At 37.1% G+C, this 20,745-nt stretch overlaps 1 protein-coding gene across 3 annotated transcripts in view; it reads right to left on the bottom strand.

The window, feature by feature from the left end:
- Positions 1-20,745, bottom strand: part of ptprg (protein tyrosine phosphatase receptor type G) — a 746,780-nt gene that overhangs the window by 320,511 nt on the left and 405,524 nt on the right. For all 3 annotated transcript variants that reach the window (XM_062973782.1, XM_062973783.1, XM_062973784.1), the window contains exon 4: positions 15,798-15,946. In XM_062973782.1, the coding sequence (XP_062829852.1) occupies positions 15,798-15,946 (149 nt within the window). The remainder of the gene's footprint in view (positions 1-15,797; positions 15,947-20,745) is intronic.

Raw genomic sequence — 20,745 nt, 5'->3', positions numbered from 1 at the left:
GTCACTATTTACTGGATTTGATAAATTAAATTGATTTCTTTCTTCATGTTGTGGAAGAAACAGAGGGTAAAAGCAGGACTATCATCAGACTAAAATGTGGAATGGATTGTTGTTGTTGTTGTTGTTAGCTTCTGACAGTGGAGCCTTGGGTTGCATCATGGATATATTATGAATTAGAGTTCTAGGCATAAGGGTAATCTATCTATCTATCTATCTATCTATCTATCTATCTATCTATCTATCTATCTATCTATCTAAAATGAGTAAAACTGGCCAACTAATGACCTTGGGCAGGTTTATTTTAGGATATGGGAACAGACAAATAGCAGGGTGGGGTGAAAGACTAAAAAAAAAACTCAAGGAAAGATGGAGAGCCACTAAAGAGTCACAGAGTACTGGGCAGAGGGTAAAGGTTTGTGATGTGATAAGGCAAGGAAAATAGAGGAAAACATTACAACAAGCAAGGAGAAAATCGCAAAACATAAACCAGGGGTTTAATTGAGATGAAGTGCTCTCATGCACTTCATCTCAATTTGCAAAACAATGAGCAATTACTTTTTTGGACTATAACTCCCAGAACCTTCACCCAGCACGCTCCAAGACCTAAATGAATAGCAAGCATATATGCAGGGGCCCTGCTTTTCTTCATTCTACATTTTTCCAAGTAAACAAATTAGTTATCTTGTGAGCTTGGGATCATCTCTCCATTATAACTTCATGCTGCTGTAAGCATCACTGATCCTACTATATTTTATACTCCACCCGGTATTCATTCACTCTTTTAATCATCATCTCCTTATACATGGAGAACACAGGGATAAATCTCACTCACTGAAACATCAAAGTGGAAGTTGGATACATTAAACAAGGTGCTGGAGTACACAAAAGATCTTTCACTTGGAGATTGTTACAGCATAGACAATCTCTTGGATCTTGAACCATTATATTACTCCGCTAAAACAAGTAGAAATTAGCCAGAGGACAAAATACTATTTCAGGGATAAGGCTTCAGTGAATTGATTTTTAAGTACTATTATCTGATGGCTATCTTTGATTGTCAGGTAAAACTTGCATTGGTGCGATAAAAGAGATGATAGGTCAATGAGTTTTGAAAATTATCCGTACTAATTATACACAAACCAGGCATTTTATCTGATTTGGGATGATTGCCAAATCTTCAGCTTCACGCAACCATAATCCTCTTCTACCAGCTGTCTTTGTCACATGAAAATAAACTGTTTGGGGATACAAGGGGGAGAATGTGAGGTGACAGCCCCTTCTGTTTTGATTCCCCATTTTCAAAATCAATTGCAGGGTGCTTTATTACTCCGATCTCCAAAGCAGTATATCAGTAAAGAGAGCCTTCAATTGCTAATCGCTGCAAGTGCACCCAATTTTTGCTACCAATGTAGTATGAAAGATCTTTTGAAACATACCAACATTACGCTCCCCATTCTTGAGTTGGGATTATAGTAACTGTTTTGGGAGACAGTGATCAGGCATCCGGACAACGTGGCCAGTCCAGCAGAGTTGATGGCGTAGGAGAATCACTTCAGTGCTGGTGCCTTGTTTCTTCCAACACACTGATATTTGTCCACCTGTCTTCCCAAGAGATTAGCAGGATTTTTCAGAGGCAACGCTTATGGAATCGTTCCAGGACTTGAGTGTGACGTCTGTAGACAGATCACGTTTTGCAGGCGTATAACAGAGTTGGGAGGACAGTAGCTGTATAAGCAAGCATTTTGGTATCCCTATGAATGTCCCAATCCTCAAACACCTCTGCTTTGGTTTCCTCGATGTTCAATGAGAGGCCAAGCTTCTCGTATGCTTCTGCAAATGTGTTTAGAGTAGCTTGTAGGTCTTCTTCTGAATGCGCACAGACAATGTTATCATCAGCATATTGGAGTTCTATAACAGATATTTTTGTGACCTTGGTTTTGGCTTTCAATCTGCTGAACTTGCCATCTGTCGATAGATGATTTCCACTCTGGTGGGAAGCTTCCCATCAACAAGATTAAGTATCATAGCGATGAAGATGGAAAATAAGGTTGGGGCAATAACAGTGCCCCAACTGTACTTTGTAGTCTCTTCCCAATCACCAAATGACACTAATGCACTCAATCATATCAAAGACTCTCTGCATGTGCATATGTGTGAAAAATTTCACATGATTTTCAGGAAAAAAAGTTGTAATAGCCCTCTCACCACCAACATTTGATAGAGTAATTGCTTGTACAACATACAGCTCATTTTCCCTGGTTGCATGCAAACAAATCCTGCAAGATGTACTTTGGAGATGTCAAGTATGACATAAGAATTGTAATGCTTTTAAATGATAGACTCTATAGATCCAATATTAGCTGACAAATTTAAACCAAGGTGTGCCATTTTCCCTTATACAATGACAATTTGTAACCGTTTGCAATTTCATCCCAATACTGACCTTTTAATAAGTCTTCAGTAATTGCTCATTTATACCTATATTTTTAATTCCATTGACAGAAAACACATCCAAAGTGTCCCTGCTTTGTGACTCTGACTTTTTAAACTTAACATTTTATCTCATGTTGGCTCTCTAGTACTGAACAATCCAGTCTTTCAAGCAATAGCACCACTGTATCTGTTGTCTTCTATTAAATAGGCTTTCTAACTCTGTCAAATTCTCCAGCCTCCAGTATTGATTTTTCTCCCATTCAAAATAACTCCTTCCTAATAGGAACCTGCTGTCAGTTTTATCTAATATCCTCACCTCCAAGAGATCACTCCTGTTCTCAACAGTTCCTTCTCCCCCACTCACAATAGACTGATTAAACTTGTACAAAATAGGAATTACAATGAGATAAGATACCTAACTTTTAGTCTATCATTATATCATAATTGCAGGGTAGCAGCACTGACACATGGCTGGAGGTGAACTTCTAGGGAAAGAAAAAACTATTAATGGTGCTGTGCCCAATGGAAGGATCCTTCAAAATGAAATTCAACATGCACTTTGACATCTGAGTGATTGAAAGACATTTGCCTCTGGCAGACAGGAAGATGACAATGCTGTAAAACATACTATGCTGTTCCACTCTAGGTTCCTTTCTTAGACTTTGTAAAAGCTATCCTGTAGACCAGGGGTCCTCAAACTTTTTAAGCCGAGGGCCGGTCCACAATCCTTCAGACTGTTGAGGGGCCGGATTATCATTTGAAAAAAAAAAATACAAATAAATTCTGATTCACACTGCACATGTCTTATTTGTAGTGCAAAACAACAACAACAAGAACAATGAAAGAACAATACAATATTTAAAAATAAAAATAATTTTAACCAACATACATTTATCAGGATTTCAATGGGAAGTGTGCTTCTGCTTCTGGCCAATGAGATAGTCAAGTTAATTAGGGTTGTTGTTTGTTGTTGTTGTTGTTGTTGTTGTTGTTGTTGTTGTGTGCCTTCAAGTCATTTCAGACTTTGGGCGAGCCTAAGTCTAAAATGTATTTATTTATTATTTATTTATTTACTGCATTTATTTACTACATTTGTATCACACCCTTCTCACCCCAAAGGGGACTCAGAGTGACTTACAAATTATATGTACATACAATATATTATATTATTAGCATAGCACAGTATTAGCATTATATATTACTTTATTGAACTATACTATAATATTATTAGTAATATTATATGTAATAAAGAATATATAATTAATATTATTATATGGTATTATTATTAGTGTTACATTGTATTACATTATAATATTATTATCAATATATTATATTATAATACTGAGGGCGGGGGCCAGGTAAATGACCTCGGAGGGCCGCATCCGGCCCCCGGGCCTTAGTTTGGGGACCCCTGCTGTAGACCATTAACCCAGCTCCACAACACATTTAAATTTCAAACCATATTCTCTCACTTCCTTTTAATTATCAAAAGGGATTCACAGAAAAGATCAGCCAGATGGAGATTAAATATTTCACAACTGGCAAAAGAAACATTCCGCTTTAAAATGGAACATTTATTGCAGAAAAAAATCATTAATTAAAGACTCAATCCATTCCCTGGTTTCACGGTGGAAAACACAGGAGACAAGCACAAGAGGAAAGGTCCACCAACTATGACTTCAAGGAGAGTACAAAATGCTAGATAATAACAAGAATACCAATTTAAATAAACAGTGGTCTTGGGCAGAAGGGAAACCCAAACTAAATTCCTTTCATGCCTTAAAATTAGACCACACTGAATTCTTTACGAGAAAAATCTCAAGATGTTCATCCAAGCAAAGGGAACACACAGAGGGAGAGACAGAAGGAAGCCAAGAAGACAAGATAGTTTCAGATTATGTTGCCTTACTAGAATACTTTTTATGAATCAATGTGTTCAAACTGCATCATATAATATATGGCTATCTTTATACTTATAACTATATGACTGAAAGGAACTACTTGTCATTAGATGCTATGAAAGATCATTTACCTTTTCTCCCTAGTTGGCTCTCACTCACAAAAATATCCATAAAATAGATCAACCTTGGTCTTTCACTAGTCAATCTACCATTAACTTGGGCTAGAAAACTTTTAGAGTTAGGTTGGCATTCATTAGCCACCCAAAGAAGGTTCAAAAGCTGCAGCCTTGATGTATCTTATTTTTTTTTAATAGAGTGTGTGTATGTGTATGGCCAACAATGCCACCCACGCCATCTAGAAGCATGGATACGATTTAACTCCTCCCTCTGCAGGCCATTTTGAGACCAGAAAATATTTTTTAAAAAAACAGGGGGTAAACTAGTTCAGTTTTGGATCTAGTCTGAAATAACCAAAATGTGGAAACAGTTGTCTTTTATTTCTCTAAGAAACATCAACAAATTGGAATGGAGGGCAGGGGGCACGGGGAGGCTCAAAAGCAGAATTAATTGTTGCATTCCCACAACTTTTAAACCAATATAGTTTTCATTGAATATACAGGTTGACTGTCCCTTATATGAAATGTTTTGGATTTCTCCAGGTTTTGGAATGGCCATATTTACATATACATGCATAATTAGATATTTTGAGGATGGGATCCAAATCTAAACACAAAATTCATGCATGTTTCCTATACACTTTATACAAAAAGGCCTGCTGGTAATTTTGTACAATATTTTAAATAATTTTGTGCTCGGAACAAAGTTTGGGTACATTGAATCATCAGAAAGCAAAGGTGTCATTAGCTCAATCATCCATGTAGACAATTCTGAATTTTGAAGTATATTGGGTTTTGGAATTCTGGATAAGGGATGATAAACCTGTATATCCAATTTTATACCTTCAGTCTTTATTGTCTCTTCACTATGTGGGGACTGTGTAGAATGTAAATAAAACTCACCAAAAATGTTTCTATGCTTTCATTAATTTCAAGTGCACATTTGGCATCCAATATTCTTGATTGATTGCAATCATCATGTGAGCAGAAAATGCCTACTTTATTTTTTTCTGGTCTGAATACTGTTTTCGATATAAATGGACCTTACACAGAGAATATGAAATACACTGTGTTATGATGAGAGCATTAATGAATCAAGACCAGTTTGGTCAATCCTGGTTGCCACTGGCTCTCCAGGCTTTCAAAAGCTATTTTTCAAGTTAGTGAGGGGGGATTTTAGAGAGCATATCTGCCCTTTTGTTTCACGTCTCTATATCTTTCTTTGATTTGTGTACTCAAGTCTTTTTGTTTCTTTCCTGCCTGCAGAGGTAACTTTCCCCTTCTTCCAAAAGTTAGTTAATTCTTTGTCTTCCTTGGTCTGGGAAGTGTGTGTCCACAAGGGTCTTGCCTCAGGATGGACCACCAACCAAAATCCACACGAGAGTCAGGCTTAGGGGCTCTTCTACTGAAATTTAGGTCATCTTATTTTGTCTATCTCCTTTCCCATCCCAAGATGGATTTCCCAAAACAATATTTTTTTATTTTCCTTTTTTGAACCTTACAACAGCATCCTGAGTATTTTCTCCTGTTTTCTTCCACAAGCTCATAGTACACAGATTAAACAACATTACACTTGATATAGATACAAAATATTTCTGAAAAGAACAGGAATAGGTTCCTACTCTATCTAAAAGAAGATTAGTTCAACTTACTTCACCATACTTTTTATTCAGAATTAACAATACTTAAATGTGAAATGAAATTATAAATTTGAGTAAATCTAGCATAAATGTGCCTGTATATATCTGGGCTGTGAACCCCAGTGGTTGCCAACCTTTGGTCCTCAAGACATTTAGACTTTGGTACTTTGGTTCCCAGTTGGCCAAGTCGGAAATACCTGGATGAACATTTAGGAATGGCTGCCCTGGACATTGTGCAACTTAGTTTTTCTTCAACATTACAAGAAGAGAAATCCAACTGACAAATCTGGATTGTATCGTGATTTTGCATGTTCCATTGCTGTACAAAATTAGCTAGCTGAAAATCAACACAGAATTCTTTTCGGTACGTTTTGAAGGCCTGCGAGATATTATGCTCTTTTTAGCATAATTTATGGGATGCATATCCCACTGGCAAAATTTCTAATGATTTCTGTGTTTTTAACAGCACAACCCCCACCCCAATTCTCAATACCAAGTCACACACCATCTTCTTGGCCACTAGTGGGGGCTTCCATTAAGTACACTGAGACTAATGAAAGTAGTTTCACAGGCAGTTTCATATGCATTTGATATATCCATGCCTTCTAGTGCTTGTTCACCAAAATAAGACACAAAACCATGGTTTGAAGCCAGTTTACAATTCTGGTTTAGAAGGAAAAATGCAAACCATCAACTCAATGTGATGCACTCATCTTGCTGAAACTAAGGAGATTTGATGGGCTATCCCATATAAACTAGGACACTTTTGAGTCACAAGAAAATGAAAGTTTATACCTTGGAGTATAATAGTTAACTATGGTGTGCACTAAAAAGAAATTGTCTATTTCAATTTGAGTGTATAAAGAAATGCATTAAATCAAGGTAGATTTGTATAATACAAAATAATGGCCTGATCTTGCATGTGCTCCAGATTAATATGTCTTTTCCTTGCATATGCTTTTCTTCAAACACAACAAACTGGGTTGAATTGGGGTTTTTTTTAAAAAAAAATGCCATTAAAAACAGGAAGGAAGACATCAGGAAAAGGGCAAATGGGTAAAACTGAAAAGCCTTTTAAAAGGAGATGCTTGTTAGAGAGCCTAGCCCTAACACGGTAAGCATGCTAATTTAAAGGATGGAAGGGATTAGGTCTCCATGGCATGCTTGCAGCATGGTCCTTGGAACAAGATTCTCATTTACTAAGTAAATTACTGTACATTATTGTATAATGGTGTTCACATTATAACTGACAATTAGAACCATTAAGACGAAAGCTCATAAACAGCTGAAAGCTCACATCAAATTAACACAGCCATGATTGAAATCACTCTTCTGATTTCTGCTCTTCACAGACATAATCAGCATCTTGCATAGAAATGAACAGGCAATGAGCAAAATCGCAGCCATGCTGCGGCAGAGGTGCAAGCTCCGCTAATAGAGAGGTTCATGGTCTTGCCTACATAATTATGATTATTGAACACATTGTGTCCTTTCTGTACAAACGCTCTTCTGCCGAAGCAGCAGGAAACGTATCAGTTATCAGGCAACGTGCTATTCTCCCGAGTCTCACAAGACTCAACAGGTTCTTAATGAGGAAACTCTTGAATCTGTGTTGGTTTACTAAGCACTACAAAACCCAGAACTTAATTCAACACTGGCACTGTTGTAACAGCCTTGACTAATCCATCGTCTTCTCAAGGGACTAGGGGTACAACTGTTGGATTTCAAACACTGATTGCAAATTATTAACTAATCTCAGTTTTATAATTCTAAATGAGTACTTTCTAAACTTTTAATAATTGAGGGGAAAATATTTTCTGTTGTTCCCAGATTAAAAATGGAGTCATGCTTCACCTAAGCCAGTGTCTGCCATCAGTAATGGATTGAATGGGGGGAAGCAAACTGAAACTTAATTCAGACAAGATAGAGGTACTCCTGGTCAGTCGGAAAGCAGATCAGAGAATAGGAATCCAGCCTGTGCTGGATGGGGTTACACTTCCCATGAAGACACAGCTCTGCAGTTTGGGGGTACTCCTGTATTCATCATTGAACCTGGAGGCCCAGGTATCAGCAGTGGCCAAAAAGGCCTTTGCACAATTAAAACTTTTGTGCCAACTGCACCCATTCCTTGATAGGTCAGATATGGCCATGATACATGCCTTAAGACCTCATTACATGGTCCTTAAGCCGGGGGACAACGGGGAAATTTTATTTATTTACAGCATTTTTATCCCGCCCTTCTCACCCGAGGGGACTCAGGGCGGCTTACAAAGATTGGCAAAATCCAATGCCCAAAATACAGTCATTAAATCCCTCTAGCAGCACGGCAAATCTGTCTGGCAGTGGGGGAAACGGGAATGAAGCATCCCACATCACCAGCATCACCCCCTTCCTCATCACACAGGGGAAACCGTCACCGCCCAGCTTCCCCCGGCACTGTCTCTGGCTTAGAATCATAGAATCGTAGAGTTGGAAGAGACCTCACGGGTCATCCAATCCAACCCCCTGCAAGAAGCAGGGAAATCTCATTCAAAGCACCCCCGACAGATGGGTGCTTTGGTAATGAGAACATGGGTAGCCATCCATGTTCGCAGGGCTCCATCCTACAATGGTTCCAGAATAACTTCCTCCCTACTGTTCTTCTGGCAGGCTAATTTTTTTTTATTCTGGCAGGCTTTAAAAGAAGAAGGTTTTTAAAATCAAGTCGGAGGGTGCTGATGTCTTTAGCTTTGAATATGTTTTTAATCAGTTTAAAGGATTTTAACTGTTAATTTTTAATTAATACCACTGATGTTTAATTCAATTTTGTTTGTATATTTTTGGATTTTAAACTGTATTTAAATGCTTTTAATATAAGCCCCTTTGAGTCGCCTTTGTAGAGAGAGAGAAAGTGGGGTATAAAAAGAAGGAGGAGGAGGAGCAGGAGGAGAAGGTAAGCACAAGCATAGTCAGTTGCAGAGGAAAGGGCTGTCAGACGTTATCTCACAGAGTGCCACTGTATAGAAATGTAAATTCATAGCTCCCCTATGTGTCTAAATTCCTTGCATTCAAAGTAGGTTTGTTGAAATTAGTTCTCATAGAAATCAATGAAACAAAGTAGAAAGGATATAAATTTAAACCAATGATTTAAGTGGGAACAAGGAGGAATGAAGGCCTTTTCTTCACAGGGAAAAAATCCTACTCATTGTGAATTGACCATTGGCAGTAATTATGATGTAGTGTCTGTTAAGTATCCTAGGGGTTTTTTTTCCGCTATCATTTGATTTTGCCGTGTTAGACAAAATCTGAGATACTCCAATTTGCTTGAAAATCTAGGCTTCAGGGAAATCTGGGCAGCTAGGTAAGGTCTGATCCAGTCTCATCCACTGAACAGACTATTAGTCATTGCAGGGAAAGGGGATGGGTCATGTTCATGTCATTGCCACTAGCCAGCCACTGAACTCCATCCAAGAATTTGGCCACTGGCTGTCAGCAAAGAAGATGAGGGATTGGCCCCTTGCTTCTTGCTGGACACATGAGCACCCTGTTCTAGATATTAGCAGAGGTAATCCAGGCACCTTGAAGGCGCTCCATGACCAGGTAGGAGGGGTGGCAGGAATGACACAAAGGCAGTGAAAGCCCACAGGGGAAGATATAGTCCAGGCTGTCTGGGCAATGGTCCAAATCCATTACAAAGCTGCTGGATTTGGGGCTGCTCCAGCCCAGAATTACACTGGACTAACCTGGTCAGTGTAGATGAGACCTTTGTCTGGATCCCTAGTATCTTGGCTAAATTGCTTTAAAATTATGCAGTAACAGTTATGCATACTCTCTGAAAGTGGTACTTCTAATCTGGGAAGAAAGGAGAATCATACTGAACGAAAATGTCCAATTTTGGGGAGAAAAGCAAAAAATATAAAATCAATACATAAATATATAAAAGGCAATCCCACAGCAAAAACTAATGTCATACCATGAATTTTGTAAACTATAATTCACTTTATCCATCCATGATGCATCAGGATGTATGTTACTTATGCCTCAATGATGGAGAAGTGATAGGTAAATGAATATTCATGTTGTTACTGTGTGTTAAGGCACTGTATACTTTCACCAGAACTTGAAAAAAAAATTGGCAGAGAGTAAGCAGCTGTATGTTGTGCAGGTCTCACTTAAATGGTAATCCAGAGGATTCTTCGTATTTGTTGACTTTTGTTCCAGGGCCCCCCATGGACATCAAAATCAATGGATTCTCAAGTCATACTACAGATAGTGGCAAAATAAAATGGTGTCCTATATGCAGAACAGCAAAATCAATGTTTTAGAATTGGGTTGGGATATAGGGGGTTGATTATATCCCTGTACAGATATAGTGAAACCGTGAGAATGGGACTGTGGTTTTGCCTGAGCTTCAAGCAAGCTAAGTCACATCAAATGGTAAGAAAGCTACATTTCTTGTCTGAGCTGAAGACAGATGCCTGCCTACTGGTTGCAATTTCCAAATGCTCTGACAGAATGCTGGTATAATCTGTAGAGTTTACTTTCTCTAACAGTAGCTATGCCAAATGAACCACAATGCTGAATTAAGTTTGAAAAATGTCTGAAATGTATGCTGTAAGATGCTAGCAGCCTATTCTGTATATTGTACATTGTTTTACCTTATTTTTAAAAATAAGGTAAAATATGTATTGGAAATGTTGAAATGCGGCTGAATATAAGTAAACGTCTGAATGACATGAGACAAGGCCTTCACTAGATGAAACCTGAACCATTTTGCAGTACAAAATACTACATATTTTGCCATGGTAAAATAGTGCAAACATCACGTGCCTTGTAAGTTAAATTGTTCCTTGCAGGAAGATAATATTTCTAGGCCTATGTAATGTATATGAAAGCAATATGCTTAACCTATGTAAAATCTATGATAAGATTTATAAACCTAGAATCTGAAAGGTCTATAAAAGCTAATGAGCCTAGACTGAACTATCAATGCAAGAGTATGATGCTCCCCAGGAGTGTATAAACATATAAGCTAATTGCTTTACTTAATAAATTTAAAAGAGATTATAAAGCTGCATGTTTATTCTCCTGTTGTGAAAATTCCATGAAATTCCAAATTTTAAAGGCAAAGGTTGGAATTGATTGGCTTACTGGACAATATTGCTCTTTGCAAAGCCTTGGGAGGTTAAGTTGGAAAAACCATGTTATCCTAGCTAGACACAGACATGGGGAGAAGAAACTTCAACCCCTCAACTACTAAACAGTGGTGAGGAAATTATGTTTGTTTTCAACATCAAAACAAGTAAAATTAGTGTGGAGATACCACAATTCATTTGAATATTGCATAGGGTTAGGAGAAAGTTATACAAAATATAACAGCATGAAATAGGCAATGATGACAAATATGACTGTTTTCATTAGCCTATATTGCAAGGATTCACTGTGCTACAACAATCGGTAATAATGTTTTTACTGAGTTTTACTGAGTGTCATGTTTAAATTTATTGTTTTTTTCTAATTTGGAATTTTTATTATAATGAGTATGTTATTGTCATTTTATACTTTTGATATTAGTGAAGTAGTTGTAGCATTGAATGTTTGCCATTTATATTTAACCGACCTGAGTCTCTCTGGGGAGAGAGGGCGGTCTAGAAATAAAGATAAAATTAAAATAGATTAACACTTTATAACATTGTCCAATAATAATAATAACGAAATCCAGCATATCTATCTTGTTTGCTGTGTCATACAATAAAATAATAATAATAATAATAATAATAATAATAATAATAATAATAATAATAATAATAATAATAATAGGTTTATTTGTACACTACTCTATCTCACTGAAGGGACTCACTCATTTTTATTTTAGTTGCAAGGTGATGATGGAGGATGTGGGGTTTCATAACCAGAGGCTTTGAAACTTTTCATCACAAGTTTTGTTTGGAAAATTTTTTTTTATCTATGGCATCCCAGACAGACACAAACCCAAATTTGGCTGCTCATCAAGTACAAAATGATGTTCCTCTTGATTCTGCATAGTGCTGGGACTGGAAGGAAGGAAGGGTGTTAGCGTTTTTACTTAAGACACCTTTCTTTCCAGGAAACATGCTATAAGCAAACATGTGCATAAGATGGATGCTTTAGAAAAAATGAAAAAGAGCACAACAAGTGGATAAATGCATTGCCTTCGATCTAATTAGTCTTCAGAGAACATGATGAAAAGGATGTTCACATATCTCCTATCTCCTAATTTAACTTATAAATCACTCACACAAATATGATCCAGATGGGCTCAAATGAAGGAAATCAATTAAATCACAATACCGTACCACCTGATGTATTAGTTGTGATGATCAAAACACAAACAGAATAGCCAAACAATAAAGTTCAGTCTCATGTCTGACATTTCGAAGTAGATTTGGTTTTCTGTACACTTCCAAGCCCTGCCCATAGCCTTGGCACTCCCTACAACAAGCACGAATGACATGAATTTTGTTTTCCAGCAAATGCATGTACAAGCTCTGTGATCGCAGAGCAAACTCTATAGATGAAGCAGATTTGTCAACTTTCCCCAGTGGAGCAGTTTTGGAACTAATGTGTGCTTCGTTCCTTCCGCATCTGGTTTCTCAATTAGGTTCCGATAACATTTTGCTTTCAAGTGCTCTAAGAGGAGAACAGTGCCAAACCTGGAGGACAACTCCAGAAATATCTGACCTTTGCCTATGGGCCACCAGACATCAGTAGACCATCACTGCTGCTATTGTTTTCCCTTTATAGGTTTCCTAGAAATGGAGCTTCCAGCATGTGGTATGGCCTTATTTGGCAGGAAGGTTTCATTGTCAGGCAATTAGCATGTCAACAAGTCCCTGCACGTCGAACTACAATTAGCTTTACAGACTAAATGCTGGAACTGCATACAGACATTCCTTATACATAATGAATTTGGGGATCAATTGTGGAAGGCTCTAAGTACACAACAGTCGAGGGAGAAGACTATATACTTTCTTAAAGGGCTATTCTCAAAGGATTCATTACTGGGATAGTTTTACCTTGCATCGATTCCTTTCACCATAAACATTATCATCTGCTTTTTCCATAGCTTATATGCTTAATTCTCTAACCAATCATATCTCTGTACAAATGGCCTGCCCTTAGTTTTTGCTATAGAAAATATTTCAGTGTGGACCGACATAAGTGTGCCATTTTTAATCATTATTGTACATAATTTTCTCATTTTCAAAAGAAATACATAACCCCATTTCCAAAAGAAGTGAAAATAACATTCATGAAATGTAGATATTCAGTGGGACTACATAATTATGAGGAAGTCAGTCCAATTCAGTGTTTCTGCTCATTATCTAGGTTAAGGCAAAATTCAGTATTTCCGTACAAACAAAACGATGCTCCGCTCTTGCACAATTATCTCTACGCAGAATGTACCATTGGCAAAGGAAAATAATATTTAAGACCCAACTTTGTTTACTCAGTATTATGCAAGGGTGAGGACCTTAAAACTCAGTTCTGATTATTGTATCAGGTCTCGACTGCAATTCTGATCTAGTTAGTAATTTCAGCCAAATATTATGTTTTAAAGTATGTTTGTATAGAAACAAAGAAGCATAGTTAAGCCTGCACGCATGTGTATACACTTGTTCATACAAACCATTCTCATGTATACATCTAAAAAATTAGAAAAAAAATCAACACTCCCTCCCCCAAATGGGTTGAGTTATCCACAGTCAATGTGGTTACTCTACCTTAACTCTTGTCAATAAAGAACCTAAAAGAAACAATGACCACCTCCACTCTCTCTGCTTTTTTAATTGTCATGACAAGGAAATAGTGGTAGTGACCAGGAAAAGCTGGCCAAAGGTGGCACTGTTTCTTTTCCCTCTCTGTAGAATTATAATTGACTTGTCCACGGATTACATCAAAATCTAAATCTATAATTTTAGCTGCCAAAACCTAGTCTTGAATTATACATGAGGTTGATTTAGTCTCTTTCTTCAGCTTAAGGATCTGATATGGTAAGAGCACAATCAGGATCTTACTTTCATGATCTCATTTCAATTTACTACAATGAGTTCTATCTAGCAGCCTTCCTCTGCATAAGAACATGAAAAACTGACAGAAGTGGGACTGCAGTGCAAAGCTTCACAGTCATGGTATCTTCCAGATTACAAAACTAGACCAGTGATCTCTGCACAATTTTGATAGCTCATCTTTATAACCCACAGTTATTACAAACTACAGTGCTATGGAGAAATATTCACTTCCCACGCCCCACTTTCCCACTTTTTGTTGTGTCACAGTCTGAAACTGATCTGGATTTAATTGATTTTGTTACCACTTAATGTACACAAAATACTCAGAGTTGTATTAAACCTTTTAAGGTGTCAATGCTTGTGCATTGTTTGGCACTGCTATGACTTTGACATGTCATTACAAACCACATGTGCTTCTGTTTATAATTAGGCAATTCAAATGCTGAAGTACAGAATTTAATAAAACCTAGTTCTTTGGGTCATGGTAACCCAATCTGTGATGCACGTAACTCAAAGAGGGAGAAGGAGTCTATACAGATTGTCTGCTTTCATAAGTCCTTGGCTGGCAACCTGTTCAATATTTGTAAGACTGTAAGCCAGACTTTTAGGTTCCATACTTATAATCATTTTTATGTATTTTTTATTTATTTTATCATAACTCAAAACATTTGTTATATATCATTTGTTATACAGCAGACACATAATATTCAAGTGTGAAAATAACAGTAGATGCAAAAAAAAAAGTATTACATTTTGTATTGAACATGCTTATAATTGTTAACAATTGACAAAATCTGCTCGTAAGTCAGGGAACATCCCTAGCAAAGGGTGCAAAGATTTGGCAAAATGATGATGAGGGTGTTACAACAAAGCTACAGCAGGATACCAAGGGGTCTTTTCATCTCCCCATCTCAAAATGTCATTTAACTGGAAGAATGTGGCAGTAATTATTTCTGCAATGGCTTGGAATCCTTTTGACTGGGGCACTGTCTGGATAAAGACATAGGCTTTTGGGGGACAGGAGGGAGAGGCACATTGGCATATGTAGCTAGGAGGAGAGAGCTTCATTGCTATAACTATTTCTGTCAATGTGGGATCTTATCCTATGTCTTTTGTCCACCAGCATTTTTTGCAACAACTCTCACAGTCAGCCTGACACAGAGCTATACAACTAACTAGGAATCTCTTTACGATACCTTGGTCCTGTAACTACAATGCTAAGCATAAAATCAATCTATTTTGTTCTGTTTTAAAATGTAACTTCAGAACAAGAAATTAAGAAATTTCATGGTTCGTTGCCGGTATCTATTTAAATATTTCAGTGGTTCTCAACCTATGGGCCCACAAGTGTTTCGGCCTACAACTCCCAGAAATCCCAGCCAGTTTACCAGCTGTTAGGATTTCTGGGAATTCAAGGCCAAAACATCTGGGGACCCACAGGTTATGAAGACAGCTAGAGCAAACCCATTAAATCAATGGTAACAAGTTAAATTCCATTGTTTTGGTGGGTTTATTCTAGCCAAGAATAAGAATTGTATTGAGACCTAAACTTTCAGTACATAGAAAGAACTGCAAAGTATACAACCATTAATCTCCTACTGGTCCTATACGCAAGCAATATGTTAAACCAATATGTTTTTCATTACAAAAGTGTGAATATGATTGCTTTCAACTAACCTCAACAGGGAATCTCCTCCCATTGATGCTGTGTTCTGAGCCAGCTGAGCCGTTACTTTGACCCCAGTGAAACTCAATTTTCTCAGCTTTGAATCTGCCTGGGAGTCCAGCACCGCTGATGAAGTAATCATCTTTTAGAAGGATGGCAACTGAAAGAAGAAGGAGAAATAAAAAGTGGACAAGATTGAAAACATTTCTGCTACAGTTGTCAGCTATGAATCTGCTATAACTTATTACAGGGACAATATGGACATTCTTTTAGGCACACATAAATGCACAATATGAGAAGGATTTCCAGTCCTTGTCACTATTTATTCAAAGGCCCTGTTTCATGACATAGTTGTAAAGACTGTACACTCCCATACATTCAGTAGCATTTCCAGAAAATGGAGTGTCTTTACTTCAACACATCAAACATTCGCTGATTGTAGAAGTTAAGGGGATGGATGCAACCATGTCATGCTAGGGATCTTCAGTTAGGACTTGGAAAGAATTTGGCTTGAAACGGTGGGCAGTCTCAGCCAGTCAGAATTGATAATGCCAGTTTAGACAGACCAATGCTTTGATTCAACATATCATGGTCTCTTATGTTCCTACCCATGGCATCTTGAAATCATGGAGCTGGCTAAGGTTAGTGGAGATGATTTTATCACTTCCTTCCATGCAGTCTTTACCACCCTAATGAATATCTGACTGTTCCAGTAAGAACAAGCTTATTAGGCTTCAGGATTTAAATTTTCTTCATATAGCAATTTTTCTATCATTTTATGCTCACAGTTGAATTGTTTTCATTAAGAGCTAGCATGGAAATAAGATTTACAATGCAGACATAAAAATAATTTTTGAAGGCGTGCATTGAAAGTAATTAATTCCTTTTCTAACAGCTAAGCTATGATTACATTATGCTTAACTTACGAAGGCATAGCTTGATTCCTTTCATGATAGAGCCGTAACTTCGTAGTTATTTTAAATCGTTACAGGATGGCCTCACCATGTAGTTAATTTGAATAGTTATGCGGTTATGTGAAGATGGAATACAGCACAAGCTGTGCCTTTTGCTGATAAATGAAAAACATTCAGTTATTTAAAAAATAATTAAAAGCAGGGCTTTTCTTTGCAAAAAAGAAAAGAAAAGAAAATGTACCATGTTTCTTATTTCCCCAAAATACGTACATATAGGGTTGTTGCCAATACATTACTGGACCACACAAACCTAACATTCTCTGTATGCCTTATGATCATATTACTTCTACTTGTGTCATCTGTATCCAGTCCCAACTCAAATCCTTCAAATAACCTCTTTGCCATTTTTATTAAACAAAAACCTAACTGATGTGGATGTCACAAGTCTTGACTGTGCCTTGACAAGTCTGGGAATGCAACTCATTATTTTCAAACAATGACTAAAAGTATTTTGGATTTCTTGGATCAAGCAAAGAATTACTTTTTAAACACTGGAATTACTTTTTAGGAGTAGGAATTGCAAAGCTAACATTACATTTTAAAAGTCACTTTCTAAATTCTGTCCAAATGAGAACAAAATGTTAGAAAGGAAAACAGAAATGACCTTTCTTTCAAAGTCTCTTAACATCATTCAAAACCTTCCAAAACCTTAACTGTTCTTTTGATGCCTGTATCACTGTGGCAGCTCTTTGGTACCTTGAAGTAGATTGTGCCATATTTCTTCATTTCTCATTCAATACTAGGAGTATGCATGTGTGCTTTCAAGTTACCTGCTGATTTATGGAGACCCCATGAATTTCTTAGTTTACTCAGAGTGGGGCTTACCATTCTTTCCTCTTAAATATAGTCTACAGCACCTGGTATTTGTTGCTGGTCTCCCATCCAAGTACTAAGCAGGGCTGAGTATGCTAAACTTAATCAGACAGGATCTGTACCATTCAAATATTGAGTCCTGAGCTGGTACATTGAGTCACCAGTTCAGGTGCATAATTTTATATTGTTTACTGTTCAGCTATCCTGTAAATATTTGTACATAAATTGAGTTTCTTAGGGCAAAAATATGGATTTTAATTTGATCCATAGATACGTCTAGGGTCATTCCATGGAGGGAGGGAAGTATCAGTACTGTTTCAGGGGACATACCCTTGGCCGTGACTGTCATTTCCGTATTGAGACATTCAAAATGGCCAGAAGTGGCAATTTGACAAAGAGTAGAGGGGGTAAGTGCTTCGTTTATGTTCTCCTGGAATGAACTAACCTCTTGCCTTTCATCGCTTTACTCAAAGAAGAGGGTGGTTTCTTTTCTTTTATAAGAATTATGGTACAGTATTCATACTGACTCATGGATAAGTCAATCCAGCTTTTATTGATTTTTGACTAATATTTCTAGACTTATACATTAGTATATACTAGGTAAGTACATTTTTATGCTTCCCTTATAACAATTACGTTCCACCCACATAATTGTCAGATTCTCATTTCTGTTGATGAAGTGTCCCAACTTGATACTATTTGCAGATCTATGACACATGAACGCTCATTGATGAAGTTTTGAATAAAGGTATCATATAAAATAAATTTCAAGAATGATCCTGAAAAATCTTGACACATTATCTTTCTTTAGCTTAAATAAATCTAATCTTTTTTACTTTTTTGTCACATGTTTTAAATCAGTGTGGTCCCACCTTTAGTTACCCAAGGGCCAGTCAAACTTTAATATAGGAATGTGAGGGACAGACATTCCAGAAAGAAAACGAATTGCATATTGCATTCAAAAACTTAAAGTAGTAAGAAGGGTAATTGATTTTTTCCAAACGTTAAATTAAAATATTTTTCCAGTAAGAAGGGCAAGGGCCAACAAAAATGAATTGGTGGGCTGGATGCGGCCCACAAGCTGCAGATTGGACCACACTGTTTTGAATCATAGAATCATAGAATCATAGAGCATCCTTATTTTCATATTACATAACAAGCAGGTCAAGACTTTTTCTGCAAGCAGGCATTTAGAGAAGGATAAGGGACATGTTGTTGGGAAGCTAGTGGGTAGGATTGGGGGGGGGGGGGGGGTTGAGTGTTTTAAAATGCATTTTAATTGCATTTGTTGTATTTTAACTGGATTTTTAACCTAACACACACAGTACTGATTTTTTTAAAAAATTGTATTTGCTTTTTTTAAATTTGAGCAGTGTGTGACTGTTTGCCGGGGAGAGAGGGCGGGTTAAAAATAAAGTTTATTATTATCATTGCCACCTAGAGTCCCCTCGGAAAGAAAGGTAGGGTATAAATAAAGCAAATAATAAATACATTAAAAATTGGTAACATTTGAAGAGTTAGCATAACATTCAATATGGTACAGAAAGGATGTAGTTGTATTAATCTGGAATACCAATCTTGTACCGAAGGAAGCTGATAGCATCTTTTTTGGACTACTCCCTCGTTATTGGTGTTACCTACCTGTGGTTAATCTACGCTACATTATTTTTACTGAATTCCCCCCTAAACTATTCCTTATAATTTAAGAAGCACATAAAACTACTATTTTTATTGTTCAAAAGCAGCTCTTAGATATTTTTATTTGGCATAATTCCCACTCATATTAAAAATTACCTTGTATTTGTAACTGATTAATAATATGCAATAAAAAGTAACCAGCCATATACTCAAAGGAAATAGTAGTAAGGTCATGGGATCTCCAATATAATATCTTACCAAATAAAATCTTTGGTAGACAAAAATATTCCACAATGAGAAAAAAACAAAAAAACAAAATAGCCCATTTAGAGTACATCCCCACCCTTATAGCCTATTTTCTTTTATATATATATTTTATTTTTAGAAAACCACAGTCTTCTGTGGGTACAGGGGCAATTTCATAATATTCCACCATTTTAAGACTACGGAGCTCAAAGCTACAGGTAACAATATGTAACTCTCTGTGTTGAAACAAACTCAATTGGAATAGTGCATAAAGTGTCAGGGGTATGGTGAATCTGTTCTGAGTTTTGTTCCATACTATGGATGAACAAATGGGTTGCTGAACCATATCTCCAAAGCATGTGCAGCACTTTGGATAGCTCCCTTAAAGCCTGGAAGCAGGATTGACTGCATTTCTGACAATGGCTTGGTCACCACTGCTACATTGTGTTCAAACAGCCATACTCCCTGGAAACTGGGCGTGCAGTTGGAGCCTTTTGCTTCAGCTGATCTACTGTGTGGTTTCAAAAAATGAGTAACAGGTAAAATAGATATAACTATTGCCAGACTATATATGTAGGAGGAGCACTGTTCAGATTAGCTTCCAAATTGCAAACAGATTCACACAAGATAGGGGTGATAAACCATTCACTTGGTCTTAGGACTCGCATACTTAGTACCCCAAATGCTGTAAAAAGTAGTAGATCTGTTACTAAGAATAAACAAAGCAAATTATGTAAGCAGGTGTGGAGTTAAGAACAGGATTGCCGTGAAAGTCAAACTGCACTGTTGCATCAGAGTCATAATGTGAAATGAATCCATTTTATCCATTTGCAGACATGATTTTCACATGATTTTATCTCTCCAGTAAGAAAGTCAATTTTCATTAACAGCAGCTAGCTGCAGAGATAAAACGCCAGAGCCCGTGTGACAATATCAAAGGGGACTTTGCATGAAACTCCGCCACTCTTAATTCAAAGAGATCTTCTCATGCATTTGAATTTTCCAGCTGTGTAATCAAAAAAATCTACATGGCTGAGAGTGTGCTTTGGCAAAGTGCTTTAGAAAGAAAATATCCTCACAAAATTGCCATATATAGCAATTATGGACTAACACACTCACTCAACCAGTTGATTTTGAACATTTTCTATGAAGCTCTAAGGTGCAGAAAGACAAAGACTGAAATCCACAATTTCAAATCCACCAACCACTGGAATCAATACTCTAAACCCAACTGCTAATTTCAAATAATGTAAAAGTAGAGGTAAAGGTTTTCCCCTGACGTTAAGTC

Source organism: Anolis carolinensis, chromosome 2 (genome assembly GCF_035594765.1).
Source record: "Anolis carolinensis isolate JA03-04 chromosome 2, rAnoCar3.1.pri, whole genome shotgun sequence".
In the NCBI taxonomy this organism is placed as follows: Eukaryota; Metazoa; Chordata; class Lepidosauria; order Squamata; family Dactyloidae; genus Anolis; species Anolis carolinensis.
The sequence above is the reverse complement of the archived record's forward strand: the minus strand, read 5'-3'. Positions and strand labels throughout refer to the sequence as shown.